This window comes from Helicoverpa zea, chromosome 2 (assembly GCF_022581195.2).
Source record: "Helicoverpa zea isolate HzStark_Cry1AcR chromosome 2, ilHelZeax1.1, whole genome shotgun sequence".
NCBI classification, from domain to species: Eukaryota; Metazoa; Arthropoda; class Insecta; order Lepidoptera; family Noctuidae; genus Helicoverpa; species Helicoverpa zea.
Window position 1 is genome coordinate 8,984,514 of NC_061453.1, and position 16,268 is coordinate 9,000,781.

The 16,268-nt window shown below is 36.6% G+C and overlaps 2 protein-coding genes across 2 annotated transcripts; both read left to right on the forward strand.

Annotated features, from left to right (window-relative positions):
• Positions 1 to 2,874: 2,874 nt before the first annotated feature.
• Positions 2,875 to 12,496, forward strand: LOC124640681. The gene is made up of 3 exons (XM_047178570.1): positions 2,875 to 3,607; positions 10,282 to 10,450; positions 10,823 to 12,496. The coding sequence occupies exons 1-3, from the start codon at positions 3,005 to 3,007 to the stop codon at positions 11,143 to 11,145; spliced, it is 1,095 nt and encodes a 364-aa protein (XP_047034526.1). The 5' UTR covers positions 2,875 to 3,004; the 3' UTR covers positions 11,146 to 12,496.
• Positions 12,497 to 13,505: 1,009 nt separating this feature from the next.
• On the forward strand, positions 13,506 to 15,166 carry LOC124640739 (ommochrome-binding protein-like). The gene has a single exon (XM_047178647.1). The coding sequence runs from the start codon at positions 13,842 to 13,844 to the stop codon at positions 14,691 to 14,693; it is 852 nt and encodes a 283-aa protein (XP_047034603.1). The 5' UTR covers positions 13,506 to 13,841; the 3' UTR covers positions 14,694 to 15,166.
• The last annotated feature ends 1,102 nt before the right edge of the window (positions 15,167 to 16,268 follow it).

The window sequence follows — 16,268 nt, forward strand, 5'->3', positions numbered from 1 at the left end:
GACGTAGTCTGATAAATACGACACCAACCCTTTAATTCATTGACCTTTCAAAGCATGTAATTATTGCCGAGTTGATAATTTAAGGTTTTCTAAATAGAACCTTTTTTCAGAATTAATAAAGGTTCTTACCTCAGTACCCTACCCTACCTTACAGCTTAAATAACCAAATACTTAGTTACGCAACAACAACACATAAGTATAGGTATAACATTATGTATTAATCTTAAATGTGAAATAAACTAGCAATCGAATAATTGCACAACATTTTTCCGCACCTAACATACCTGAGGCACACCTTGTACGTAATACAAAACAATATCTAAAAATAGCTCACGCATTTTCATTTCCTACGAACTAAGATGATAAAGAAATTACATACGTTAGGCATAATACGGTACAATACACCTGGGGCCCGATTCTCCTAATTTTACTTAAGCGACATACGATTCACGTTCGACTCGGTTCGACTGAGATCCAATCCCGACTCGATTACGATTGAAGCATATGTGGCATTCCGCTATTTTTTCTTTGAAATAAACGTATTTTTCCTTTTCTGTCATGCAATAATGAATCATTTTGTCTGCAAATGATTTACGATTGCAAAATGATTGTACAGCAAACTACCGTAAGTATAGACCAAAATCACCAAAATAGCAGACCAATCGCAAACCAATCGAATGTCATTGGAATACGATTGGTCTTATATTAGTAGCAGAATGCCCGATAAGGTTAAAACTGCTATTGCGATTCAATTTTTATTCGATTTTGACAATATCAACTTAGGAGAATCGGGCCCCTGATATTGAAGATATGCGACATTGATATCCGTATATTTACATTCAAATACAATACGGTAACATACTGATGTAGGCTACTTATTCAGCGATCGGAAAAAAATACCAAACATGTACGACACGACACATGAACGTTGCCTCCCATACTTAACCTCAAATCAACACTATATTAGACACTTTTACATAATTAATTAGGTAAATGTTCTTCATTAAACCCAATACAAACTGAATCTCTAGTTTCTTCGTAAATACACCGATGTCAATGAAAATAGTATTTCTATCGTATCGCACAATTTATTGCATTACAATTTGCGTGGTGATGTCATCGCCTGTCAGAATCGAGTTTAGAAGTATGATAGCGTTTCCATGGTCTTGCAACATATTAATCAACCAACAACTGTTATTCGCTCCATATTTTTCAATGAAAAGAAATAAAGATAACCAGGTGTGTATTTGTATGTAATCTGCATGTTTGTTTGTTGATGCTCACTTTGTTGCTAGTTTTGTTCCTCTACGACCTATTTATATGGAATCTCATTTGTAAGTGCAATTTTATCGCGACATATAAGCGGTTAATCGACTGTATAAAGTTATGTTTAATAAAGTTTTATTATCTCTTAGGTTACTCAATCGTAAGGATTAATGCCCAATCCTTTTCCTTGTCAGAGGAGGCCTATGCCCAGCAGTGGGACGATAAAAAAGGCTGTAACAGTAGGTTACTCAATCGCCAGTTGGGTATTATTAAGTAGATATATCGAAACAAACATCCGTTCAATAAAATAGTTGATATAAGCGGGCTTGGAGTTTACTGTCTATTCTTCCCCTAAACTGTTAACTAGGTACGAACTGAAATGGTAGTTTTTTTTTCTATGATACAGATTAGTCAATGGTAAAACCGATTGGTACATCATCTCATGGCGTTCTTATTAGTTCCTATGTATTTAATAATGAGTCGTGAAACTTAACTAGTGCTCCTTAATAACAATAAAGTTGTTTGTGAACGAGGATGTACCAGTGGCCTCTGATCTGTGACCAGCACAGGAGACAGGGTCACAGCCGTCGACAGGACATCAACGAATTATATCAATTAACCGTTTCCCACACCGGATTTGTGAATCACCTTACGAGAAATTATTATAGGCACAAAGGTAATTAGATGTCGAGTATGAACGTACCAAGGAGGGCCTTAATTAGTCTCGTGGCATGGGAAAATTCCTTCATAGACTCTGAAAACAGTTTTCTTAATTTCTTGGTAGACTTATAAGCTTTAGGTATTTCTCTATTCCTAGCAAATTCTCGTGCTGGTAGAGGAGATCTTACCTACATTGCGTACTTAGGTTTAGGGTTTCATTTTATTTTTTCAAGTTAGTATATGTATTATTTATGTAATTACTAATTATGTAAAAGTAAACTTCTACGTACTGATAGAGTGACGGAGAGTGACCAAAAATGTTATGAATATAATTACTTACGACTTGGTAATTCAATATTTTTTCAGGTCCTAGGCTAATCACATTTGAAAGATATGAGGTATCTTTTCTAAGTTAACCTTGAATTATGAGGAAGAAACTTAATACCTACTCTGATCTACGTTTTTTATTTATTAAGTGCCTTGAATGAATAATAAGGGACAGACCTGCAATTGCGCAAGATGCAACAAGTCAGTTTCTTAAAATTTCAGACCATGACACGTTAGCGGCCTGAAAAGCTACCTAGACCTGGGCAAAGTTAAGATTTCAGATTAAAAAAGAAAGAAGTCGGTTAAAAAATCAGTATTATTTGCGTTTAATTACCACCATACTTATTACATAGAGATATACTTATTACATGAGACTGGTTATAAAGATGTTCAACTGACAGCCGGGGCAATACGGAGGAACATGCGACATGTCCAGATATAGGTGAAACAATCAAAACTTACGTGTAATTTAACGATTTATATATTTAAATCATATTCAATTCATTCCATTAAGCTCGCTAATTACAGTATTTTGTATTCCTATCATCATCACATTAATGCTATACTTATTAAGAAATCAACGCGACATAAGAAGTTTGAAATGCTACTTAGACGTGTTCCCAACTCCGGGACCAGTGGTCGTGAATTAGTCGTAATTAGTTTACTTCCCAGTCCCATCGCGAGCTCGCACCAGTCACACAACCCTACTATCACGCGACGACACACATCGAATACCAAAAAACAATTAGAAATGTACCGAAACGTGGTTGTTTTAATTGTTTTGTGGGCCACAGCTGAGAGTGCGAACTACCAACGGTACGCTGAACCTGGTGATGCAAGATATGCCACGTACTCCAGCTCCAGTTACACTACAGTGAATCCGTATAACCAAAACCTGTATAAATCCGGCGGCAGCTATGGGAGCGATATAGCCAACTTTCCCGAAGTGACGCGATACCCCAACTACAGCCCTGGAAGTTCGACATACTCGTCGAGTTACAACTCCTACACCACTCCGAGATCGAACGTGTTTTATCCTCCTGGTGGAGACATAACTCCACGATATGGAGACACCTCCTACAGGCAGGGCTATGGACAAGGATATGGGCAGACTGGGCAAGGCTATGGGCAAGTCGGGCAAGGGTATGGTACTGGATACAGCTCCTACGAGATGCCGTTTATGAAGAACATCAGGGACTACTGTGTGAACCGGTCGCCGCAGCAGGGCATCTGGGTGGACAGCCTGATGGGCATGTGGTACGGTGTGGAGTTCATTCAGCATCTGGCCGGAGACTCCAGGATCGACTACGCCAGGACCTGCATTGTGATACATATCTCAGAGCCTATGGATCAGGTGAGTTTTTTAATAATATATTCTAAGACGATTTGCCGAGTTTGCTCATATATTTCTGAAATATTTGAATGAAATAAGATCAATAGTGAAATGAGGAAACTTGTCTCCATCAATGAGCTTTTCTGTATCTGGAAAAACCCAACTTTCGCACACACGTTTCGTTGTGCAATCAGTCAATTGCTGAAGTAAATTATTCTCATCAATAGATAAAGATAAAGATAAGATAAAGATATTTATTATTGCAAATACGGGTTACAATGATGTTGTTACATAAGGGTAAAAAGATCCGCCATATTTTACCAATTGGCATGCAATATAATATTAATAAATCAAAAATTATTGAACATAGGATTAAGAAGAAGAACAAGGAAAAATATAATTAGGAATAATAAAGTCTTTTTCATTTATGAAATCTAAAATATTATAATATACTTTACTCGCTAAAAACTTACGCAGTACATTTTTAAAAAGTGGCAATGGCAACGCTCTCCAGCTCTTTGGCAGTGTATTAAATATAGTAGGAGCCATACAGAACACACTCTTGCGCATAAGGGCTGTCCCTGCAGACTGAAGGCATATCCTTCCATTGTCTCGTCTGTTTCGGGGAATCAGTTCGTTTTGTAGCTTGAAACGACTGGGATTGCTTTTAACGAAGAGCGCCAGTTCTAAGATATAAAGACATGGCAAAGTAAGTATCTTATATTTTAAACAATACTTAAAACATATCCAAAGAAATGAATCCTTTTACTGCATACCTTTTAACTATATATTAAAACTTTAATTACCTACTACGATTAATAACGGTAGTCGTAATTATTTCTTATTAAAACAAAGGTCTGTAATGGGAGCTTTCTATCGGGAAAGGAATCAATTGACGGTCCGTCAATTAGTTTCGTCCCGCACATAACGATTGTTGTGACAAATATGTACCAACGCTATTACTTCCAGCCACAGACCTATAAATTGTGTAGACTTGGCTTCTTGTTATAGATATTCTGAATGATATCTATGTAATGGTTCCTATGGTAATTTGCTACCTACCAATCATAGTAAACATGTAGGTGTGATGTAAATATTTATAGTAGAAGACAAGAATGATTACATTTGTAATGTTTAATTAACACTATTCTTTAGAATTTCAATAACATCTATGTCATAACTTGGATAATCCAGACCGGGTTATCAAGAAAGCACTGCACTAAAAGATAATTTTGCAATAATGTAATAACCTAATACGTACCTACGTACAACCGTGTAAACCAAAGAGATCGATAGGTACTCTATCGGAATCAATGGTAGTTGTTGATGATCTACATGCAGTAGTTAAAAATTCGATTTTCTTGCACAATCGCCGCAATTTTACATTCTAAACTATGAAGGAGGTTCTCAATTGGAATGTTGTTTAACATTATGATATTTAGTAAAATGCATTGTAAACCTTCGCAAGTTACACTATTCAAACTCTTCATGATTCCTGGTGTCTAATAGTAAGTAATTGCGCAATACCAAAACAATTACCAAAAGTTGTGTAACTTTCATTCAACTCAAGGAAAATCTTGTTTACCTTTTTGAGTACGCGGGAATACCTATCCGGCCGGCGAGTCTGTTCATATAAAAGCGTTGGGTCAACTTTGATAACATCAAGCCGCGTGAGTCAGGCGCGCGCGCCGCTACTCTCCTCAGTCGGCTACCATCTTTTATAAGCGCTATTTCAGCGCGAGTGCAAACCTCGAATTATAGTCTCGCAGAGATTATTCGAATTTAAAATTAACAAATCGGAAGTTTAATGTCAGAAAAGTGTAGTGTAACCCATAACATTGGAAAATGGAGTCGTTTTACCGAATCTTACCTTGGATTTTACTACTGTTTACATTGATATCTGCTGAAGAATTTATAATTTACGACTTCGACGCTGAATCAAACCACACTGCGCAAGGCAACAGTGGAATCTACAACGCTACTGGTGTGAAATGTGTTCGTGAACACTTGTATGACAGTTTGGACATTAGCAAAGTGCTAGGAAAGTGGAAGGTGCGCGAGTTGTACATGCACCTGAGCAAAGAAGGCGTCAACGTGTACAACAGCTGTCCTGAAGTCAAAATCTGGGAGGACCCATACTTCCCTACTACCACGTTTGGGGTAGGTTTATTGCTTTTAAATTTTGGCAATGTAAGACGCCCAATACGTGCATTTATAAATTGACATATGACTAACAAATGTGCTGATTGAAATTGGTCCTTCGCATGATAATTTCGTTGATTTTTCTCAATTTCCATTGTAAAGATCTGAAAGTGTATTTCGGTAAACGGGTATAGGTACCCTGTGCTAAATTGAGCTCATAGTTTAAGTTGTATAGTCATTAGACCAGTACTTAATTACTGTGAATATCTTATAGTTAGGACCTATTTAAGTTTGTGTGCATGTTGTTCAGAGAGTACTTGCTGATTGTATTGTGTAACTCCGTCAATTGAGCAAATTTCATTGTAACAACGGCTGACGGTCGCTAAGAATTCCTTAATGATTTTCTAACATGTGTGTCTGTTTATTCTGATCTTTATGTTCCTACAGCAATAAGACTGGAAATAGTAGTAGCCTATTTATATTGTAAGGCTGAATATTTTCTGTTAAGTTAGTGACGTAAATAGGACGAATAACGAAATGTGATTTTAGAAGACAGGACTATTGACTGTTGAAATAAGATAATTTATAAGTATGTATACGCCTCAGTATTTTGTGTAAGTAGGTAGGTACTTCCGTTATGTTACAAAGTATTTATTTATTATAGGATATTTTCAAGGCGTTTTGGTGAAACGCTGCTGTTTCCGAAAGGGTGTTCTTTTGGATCTTGTTAAATGTTGTTTGTACACTTGAATATGTTTACTGTACCATCAATAAATAAACTTAAAACTTTGTCTCACGAAAAAATTGTACCTATAAACTGACATCCGATCCTCTGTATAACTGAGTAAGAACAGAGAAGCACCTTGAATCAATATTAGTGCGAAACGTCATGATTTGGTAGCCAGTCAAAACTGGAAACAATGACCAGTCTTTTCTAAAATTGGCTCCGTGAATAACTTTGAAGTTTAGAAACAAAATTATATAATTATGAAACATGCCTACGTCCTTTATTTCACTTTAAGTCACTATCAACGGTATTTCCGCGAAACCCAAACTGTTAGCTCGGATTGATGATAAACATAAATAAATTGGGATATAAACGTCAAATTGGATTTAAATATAAAAATGAAAACAATGTAGCAGATATTGTTCCAAATCATGCCAAACAAATTGCATATATCCGGCACCTACGCGACTGTATCAAAAATATTGGTATTTATTATTTTTATGCGTGGGCTCAATCTTTATTATTACTGACTGTTCTGAACAGTTTCAACACAGTTATTTCCTGGGTACTGAATAGTCCAATAATATTTATTGTGACTCAAACTACAAACCCGCATCTTACACTTCATTAATTTACGTAGCTGTAATCAGATAGGTGGTTAAACGAAACTGAAAAACTATAGATATCTGCCTGAAAATACATACTTAAGTTAGCGTCCTTATAACATTCATGTTTTTGTTTATTTCCTCATTTATTTTTATAATCTATTTCTACAATGTACACACTGTACATATATACAAACTTAAACTACTTATCTTTATACAAAACTAAAAATAAAATACTATATACAAAATATATATAAACATAAAACATAAATTTATTTCCTACAAAATGCTAAACATCCATTGATTTCCCGTGCCAGTGTACAGGCAAGTCCCATTCAAAAGACAGAAGACTTGTCCCAACATGGGTGACAATTATGTCTATTAACCTTTATCACCTACATGGTCGATGACTAAGACCAAGAACGTAATACGAATCAGCCTAAAGTTTGACTGAATCCCTGAGAATGACTCCTATATGTCTATACATATATATATATATATGTATAGTCTCTTAAAAAAAACAAGTAGAGTTCTTGGAAGTGCCATTAGCATTAGTAGACATAAAATATTTTAGGCTGATCAATGATAGGAATTCAGTTGACGAAATGTAGAAGAGCTACAAAATGCTAAACATCCATTGATTTCCCGTGCCACTGTACAGGCAAGTCCCATTCAAAAGACAGAAGACTTGTCCCAACATGGGTGACAATTATGTCTATTAACCTTTATCACCTACATGGTCGATGACTAAGACCAAGAACGTAATACGAATCAGCCTAAAGTTTGACTGAATCCCTGAGAATGACTCCTATATGACTATACATATATATATATATATGTATAGTCTCTTAAAAAAAACAAGTAGAGTTCTTGGAAGTGCCATTAGCATTAGTAGACATAAAATATTTTAGGCTGATCAATGATAGGAATTCAGTTGACGAAATGTAGAAGAGCTACGCACCTCCAGCCATAATATGTTCTTGGAAACCAGTGGTGATATGATTCAAGCACGTAGACTCGGGTGCGACCTGATAAGTCGAAACAAATACTTCTACTTATTATAATCGTAGACTGATACACAATACCGATTGTTGTAATATCCCTCACACTTTACTTTGAGTAATGGCTAGGAACCAGGGCATAAGTAGATACTCAAATGAACGATAGATAAATTGGAACCATCAGGATTTAATTTAGTTATAAGAAAAGAAATTTAATAAGACCTTCCTCACTTATAACGCGCGACAATACAAACTTAAGTAACACGGTAAGGAAAGTGCGGACAAAAAAGTAACCTACGTGAAAGTAATTCAGCTAACCGCTGAAATAAAATTTGGCATGAAGCTTACACGTGCGCGAGTTGTACATAGAGACTTAAGATAGATGAGTAACTATGTAGGTACAGGAAAGCCCAAAATATTTTCATGTAAAAATCATCATTTCTATGTAAAAATATATTTGTCATTTTTTATTCACGTTAAACTTCTCGATAAGATGTGATGTGTACAGTACAGAAGCATATAAATGTAAATACGACCCACTAATAAACACTATTTTACGTTTTTGATTTTTAAAATCTCTTCGAAACCAATTGCCCATCTCGATGAAGTATCTACATATTTGAGGGATTTCAACATATTTAAACCTTTTTATTTTGATCGAAAAACAAATTGCAAGTCCCTTATTCTGGGGTCAGTGACACAGGTGTCATTCCGCATGCTGTAGGGAGACGGTTCCGGGAGCAATCCGACCTCGATGCTCCATCCGGGAGATTGAACCGAACCGCTCCATACCCCACGACAAGCAATCGCTCTTGCAAATTTTATACGCGACGGCTACATGATATTAGTTATAAGTCACTCTATCAATCATTTTACAGTTGTACGTTACGGCTACTATTCTGTCAGTCAGTTAAAGAAAATTACTCGTTTTAAGCAACTTAAAATAGAACAAGAGTCCTCGATACAACGTAGTATACAAAATGGTGAAAATATGCAAGATTAACTTTTACTTTTCCCCAAACATTCTTAGAACATAGGTGAAGTTAATGTGGGAATGCGTATTTACGTGTATATTTGTAAAACCCTTTAACGCTTCTCTAATACTTTCCTCTTTTACTGTATAACTATCGTGTGGCGACCAAAATATTTTCCTTTTTCATCAACTGAGCAGTTACTTTTATTACTATGAAAATAGTTTTCACACTTTTACTTATTACGGGCAAATGTTAATAGATTCATAGTAGGTAACTCAATTTTCGCAAAGGTTTTCCTATGTTGTTGTACGTACGTACACAACATGAGTCAATTACTGTTTTTGACATTTGGGATTTTCTTTCCAGGAGCAATACGTATTGTTTATTGAAAGTCCCTCGAGCAATTACCTAGAATAGACTCATTAGTATTTTTCTACAATAATTTCCTGGTCGTGTCAATGATAATATTCTTGGCTTTATGCATGTTAAAAATACATTATATAAGTAATTCTCTAGTTGCATTGTACACACGTGGTCATGCCAACAATGTTTGTATAAAACATTTGCACCTTCAATTGTTCGAAGGAAACCGTAGAGTCGAATGTTATGCGTTTTCGCTTGAGTGCCTCTAAAAACGAGACTCACATATCATTTGGTCATTCCAAGTGAGTCATATGTACCTACTCACATACGACAATAGGGCAATTAACTGCTCCCACTTTGTATCTTATACTATCTGTAATACCAGAGACTGTAATTTGACGAATTTTAAGATAGTAAGCACAATTAATGTGACCTGTATGCGGTACAACCACGGTGACGCATCTTGACCCGTTACAGAGGTCAATCCGACTGACCCACTTAATCTCCAAGGATGCTGCAGTCTCTAGAACAGGATGACTAAGTCCAGGTTCAATTGGTCGATCGAGAAAATTGTTTACAGTTTCTGGAATCACACAAAGTGCATGTTTACATTTTTGTATGTACACGTGTGGGACTAGGACATCATTGCTTAAAGCTTATGTTAATGTTATGAGAGTTTCATCCTTGACTTTATTTTGTGTGCATTGTTATACAATACAACACATCTACTATCCTAAAGATTTGAAATAACTGTAACGTTGTGGTTTGCTAACCTAAATTCGATATTTTGACGACAAAACTCATCTGTTTAATTTAGGACATAAATAAGATCGTTTTAAAGTCCAGACGTACTGTCCTAATAAACCTCTTTGAATCTTTCCAGCCGTCCACTGAGAACCAGTTGTTCCACGTCCAGCACATCAACGCGAAGTTCCGCCACGAGTACAGGCACCTGCGCCTGCTGTGGGACGAGGCTGGTCAGACCATCGAGTACTCGCTCTACTTCAAGAACGACTCCGCCGGCTACTGGCAAGTGTTCGACGGACAGAACGGTACGTTGCATACACCTGGATTTATCTACAACCTCCATAATGGCCGACTTTTGAGTACCTTTATTTTGGGCCTTGTAAACTTTCTATAGTTCATCTATAACAATTTTAAACAAAAGGTGTTCCTATTTTTGAACATCTCAATTGATATTGCCACAATTACGCCCAATGATTATAGTCAGACAATAACAGCCAATATGTGATCCCTGTGACCGCGATAACTCTCTGAATTACCACGTAGGTACACGCAAGGACAATCTGTTTATTGAACGCGGCTATTATTCAGACTTTTCTTCATTCATGCTCTACAGACAAAGATCTATGTTTTAAAATATGAGAAAATTAAAAATCAAATAAAATATAAAAATATTTCAGGAACGCTGCCGGCTAGACCGAGTTACCATCAGTTCAGTGGTACCGTTCAAGTGCTCAAAGCGGTCAACGACCATCTCCTTCTGAATTTCTGTCAAGATCAAGTGAACGGCAAGTCTGCGCAGCTGTACTCTGTCCTGTTCTCTCGCGAGCCTGGCTTCATGGAGCGATGGGAACTGGACTCCGTGCACGCTCTGCTACAGAATAAAAAATTGTCTGTCGCATCAAGAAGAATGGTTTGCGGCAACAGCGCTGACAAACCGATTCTTAGTTTAGCTTCCTCAGTAATTCTCATAGTACTAGCTTACGCAATTAGGTCTTATTAAAGCAGTCTTATCTAGGGTCAAATCTATTTATAAAATACGAAATGATATTTAATCGGACAAGATGACATCACCGACAGTCTGTTTTAACGCCCACACGGTAACCACACAACTATCGAAGATGACATAACGCTAACTGAACTTGAAAGTATTACTACGATCCGCGCAAAACGTGTCACGGAAGTTCTGAATGATTAGAGTTTCGTGTTGTTGTGGTATAGGTGTTAAAACAACTGTCACGAATAATTTCAAAGTCACCACACACTTAACTGCATTCTGCGAAAACATAAATGCCGTCGTAAAATGTTCAATGTTTAAGACTGAATTTGGAAGACAATGTTTTTGCCAAACAAAAGCTGTAGAACGTCTCGGCAACGTAAAATGTTGCAGTAAATATGAAATGTGCCATTGTGTATGTCTGAGAGACCCGTGCTTATTGACTCTGCAAATATTAAACCGGTTCCACCTCGCGTCCTTGTCTGCACTTGAAAGATCTGAGACTTTGAGAAGGACAATAGTCCCAGAATTACCTATATATCAACTTGTATAGCTTACATAAATATCCGTCCTTATAGTATGAAAATGATTAATGGTTTAGCTAAAGCAGTATACCTAGGTCAAGTTTGATCAAAATTTGAACGATATATTAGGACCGAGATGATGGCTAGACATGAGAATTTCTCAACTATGTACTAGCCACAAAGTCATGATAATGAAGCTGCTAAGAAAATGAGAAGGTAATATCGCAGAATGATGATAAAATTGTTGCTTTTATAACTAGCAATATAAACACAATAAGATGCTTATTACAATAATGCTTCATACTGTAACAAACGACCGTTTAATCTTCAATGTTGAATTCAAATAACTACTGTTTAGATGACGTCATACTAGCACAATGTTATGAAAAATGTATGCAGATAATCTGTTTGGAAGTAAACTCGTAACTGGGGTGCAACTGTTGCCAACATTGCAAGCGCATTAGTCTGCCTCTGATATTTTAGGGTTACACAACCGACGTTATGGTGCTACACTTATATGTTGAACAAACTTCTTATTTAAGGAGATATATCTCCAAAGTATCTTTATATACTTGTAATGTCCTCTGTTGTGTATTTGTTGTTACTTTAGATACATATATGTATATGGTATATCACGAAGTACAAAAGTAAGAATTTCAAGAAAACTCATTAGTCCGTAGCATCGATTTTATAGCTATTGTAACAATTTCTTTTCATCTAGCTACTGTCACTTGTTTTCTTATTTATTTTAATACCAAAGATTTATTAATTATTTAAATATGATATTAAGTTTATTTACATATTCTTTGAAAGAATAAAATCTTAAATAGAAAGCCGGCCTTTTATTTAATCCAATCTCTCAAATGGGGCAGAGATAATCTCGGAACTGATGACGCCAGAGCCTATTGAAAATTACGCCAATATTCAGAAATAATAAGGTCAAATTCGACGTAAATCCATATTAGATTAGAACCAAAATAATACATGCCCCTGGAAGCCTATTTAAGCCTGTACAAGGCTTCTCTCACGTGAGTTACCAAATATAAATCTAATTTATAGTTTGTGCTAGTTTTTTTTTTGTTTCAGCTTTTTGTCTAGCCAGTAGCCTTCCTTGTGCTGCATTGAATCTTTTAATATTTTCCTGTACTTTTTAAGACATGAGGGAAGTGGAAGACCCTCTAAATATGTAGGATTCAAGCACTACATCTACGATCTATCTGATTCCCGATAGGTGTGGAAGTGTGAGATGTAGAATTTACTAGTACTGCCTAGGACTTATATTTAAGGGTTTTTCATAGAAGGAAAACCATTGAGTGCCATTGGACCAGTTCCTATATTTGAAGAAAATCAAAAAAAAAACGTTAAGGATACTTTTAACGAAAAACGCCAAATTAAAGCAATTATTTATTTACTAGCCCCCAGTTATTCAAAGAAAAATCCTTCAGTCCTACTCATGAGTTCAAATGGGTCAATGTAACGCCTACTAAAGTTTACATAATCACGTAACGTAACTAATACCTTCTGCTTTAAAATTCTGAGCCCTACTCCAAGGTCAGCTAACAAATCCAACAAATTGTTTACAGTTGTAAAACGCCGTTGATCCAATTAAACCGGCTGCCTCTCTACAAGCTGAATTTAACACGGCTAAAAATAACTTCTAACTTTATTTTTAGGTAGATAAAGTTGAGTTTTGTTTGCGGATGGGATTACAATTTTAAGTTCGGTGGTTGAGCAATGACGTCACTGGAGCCGCCCACGATGAAGCGAGCATGCCTGAGGGGTGAACTTCACACAGGCGTTGCGTTTACTTAATAGTCTAGACTTCGTTTGTGGTGTCACAACCCTTTGCGAACATATCTGCTTTGATGTTAACTTTAATTACTTACGTTTATTTACGTCGCATTCCGTTGTGACTTCTAAAAATATCTTGGAATAATGTACTTAAAAACACGTAGATTTATTGGAGTTCCTAAATGCACGACATATAATGAAAACCTGACGGAAAAGTGATATATCTTAATCATGGGCTGTTTTTCATTCAGAGGGTTATCTACACAAAAATAGCAGTATTAAATAACTTGTGTCGTACATTAATAATCGTATAGAATTTCATTGATTGCAGTCAGTATTGAATCTACCTAACAACGCAAAGGGCGTATTGTTAATTTTGTGGCAATAATGAAGTTTCTTTTTGTTTTGATTTGTGTGATACTCGGGAGTTGGGCTAAAGCAACACATAAACAAGAGCACCATAACTCAACAGTATGTGAAGGCGTGCACGTACACGGGAAACTGCACAAAAGACATGTCATCATGAACGGAATCAATCGTCCCTACCAGCTGGCCATTTACAATCACGAACACAAGATATATTTCAGCTACAATGTCGGAGAAGACACCCAGGACACCTTCGGAATTGCCTATGTGAAGATAAACGATACAATGCCGACCGAAATAAACGGAATAAAAAACGGATTCGCCGTCGCCGTGGACGAGCACAATAAAATTGTGTTTTTCGGGGGAAGCGACGGCATCTACTCCCACAATCTAACACATCCGGGAGGCTTGAAGCACCTCGTTAAGGACCGTGACATTTGGGACATGCAGTTCTTAAACCACCACTTATTCTTTATACAGTACCCCTCCCAGCGGCTGCACAAATACGACTTCAAAGAACATAATGTATCACTTCAAGAACATATTAAGGAAAAAATATACCAGTTCGTCATCGATGGAGATGGTGACACTTTTATAACGACTAGAGATGGCTTGTTCGAGATAAAGAAAGGGGCAAATCATCGCGTCCCCTATGAAGGCCCTAAAGTGTTTAGGGCCATAGAAGTAAATCACAAAGGCGTTGCACACTTCTGCGCTAAAAGTGCCATCTACGTAGCGCACAAAGAAAACCACACACTGATAGAAATAGCTAGCATTAAAAATATTTTCGGGATAACTTTTGATAGTGAGGACCATATTATTTATTCGAATCCCCACGAAATTGTGAAACTTGTACCTCATGACTGTAAGTAGACATTGTAAAAGGTACCTACGTATCCTCCCACCTCATAAATACTATGTTGGTAGTTGGTTCGAAATTATTTTTAAATATTTAGTAAGAAAATTGTGTATAACTTTGCTAGGTGTTCAACTTTTCAACACCTACTTCAGCTATTAACATGATTTTAGTGCATATGCGCACAATATTTTTATTAATTAAAAATATCATGAATTTAGTCAATAGTCATAAATCATAATGCCCTTTTCAGAAATTATTGTTACTTCAGCAAAATGCATGAGGCATGAGGTACCAGGGTAATAGCGTTTGAGAGTTGTCTCTTTATAGAAAAGGACAATCTGATCTGTCTCGCTTCCGCGATGGAGGGTCGCACCCTCTTCCGATTTCCCCAACCCTCCACGTTTCTGTCCAATCCTCGCTGGGTCTATTCAGATTTCCAAATCTTTGGAAATAAAACTTTTAAAAGTCGTAAAGTAAAAATAAAAAAATAAGTCCTCCTCCTCGATCGGTCCCTCAATGCTGAGGATCGTGACTCCTTTTTATTTCGTCAACCAGTTGTCTCCATCGGTTACGTTCCGTTGCTTGGTGTAGTGCAGTGCTGACAGATATCTCCAGTTCCTCCTATATCTGGTCTGACCACCGTTTGGGACTTCTACCTCTAGGTCTTTTGCCTTCAATTTTTCCTGTTACCATCAGGCGTTCCAAGTTGTTAGTGTCTCTGCGAGCAACGTGGCCGAAATACCGTACTATTCGCTGCAAGCAGGTAGTGGATAAGCGTTTTGTCTTTTCTAGCTTTAGTTGTTGTAGAATGGATACATTTGTGCGGAAGGCTGTCCATGGTATCTGCAGCATACGGCGCCAACACAACAAAAAAATAAGTATGTAGAGCTAAATATAAAAACCGATCTGGTGCGAGTCTGGCTCCCGCACGAAGGGCTCCTACTACTATCCTTACTAATATTATAAATCGGAAAGTGAGTTTGTTTGTTTGTTTGTTTGTTTGTTCCGCTTTCACGCCGTAACTACTGAACCGATTGCTTTGAAATTTTGCAGACGTAAAGTTAGAAGTCCGGATTAAATAATAGGGTACTTTTTATCCCGAAAAAAATAGATATTCCCGAGGGAAAACAAAAATATTGTTTGCTTGATGGATGGATTGTAGATGGCGCTGTGTGTCGTTTAAAACAAGGTAATATATTGCAAACGAATATAAACATGTAAATTTAGAAGCTAAATGATACGATAATGAATCCCCGAAAATGAGGAATTCCCGAGGGATGATGTACAATTTGTTTAATCGTCTAAACTGTTTTTTTTACATCTACTTATATATTGCAAACGAATATGAACATATAAATTTAGAAGCTAAATGATACGATAATGAATCCTCGAAAATGAGGAATTCCCGAGGGATGACGTACAATTTGTTTTATCGTCTTAACTGTTTTTTTTACATCTACTTATCCTGAAATAACTCTAATTCAACGAATTACTAATTGGTATAAGTATTAGTTAAGTTATTTAGTTCTTGAGGTATGCGATAGATGGCGCTGGGTGTTTTTAAAACGTGGTAACGATGTGTTTTTAAA

Excerpts from the sequence above, each read along its gene's own strand:
- LOC124640739 (XM_047178647.1), top strand. The coding sequence starts at position 13,842 with ATGAAGTTTCTTTTTGTTTTGATTTGTGTGATACTCGGGAGTTGGGCT.
- LOC124640681 (XM_047178570.1), top strand. The coding sequence starts at position 3,005 with ATGTACCGAAACGTGGTTGTTTTAATTGTTTTGTGGGCCACAGCTGAG. Across the intron at positions 3,608-10,281 it reads TCTCAGAGCCTATGGATCAG|CCGTCCACTGAGAACCAGTT; the intron begins GTGAGTTTTTTA and ends GAATCTTTCCAG. Across the intron at positions 10,451-10,822 it reads AGTGTTCGACGGACAGAACG|GAACGCTGCCGGCTAGACCG; the intron begins GTACGTTGCATA and ends AAAATATTTCAG.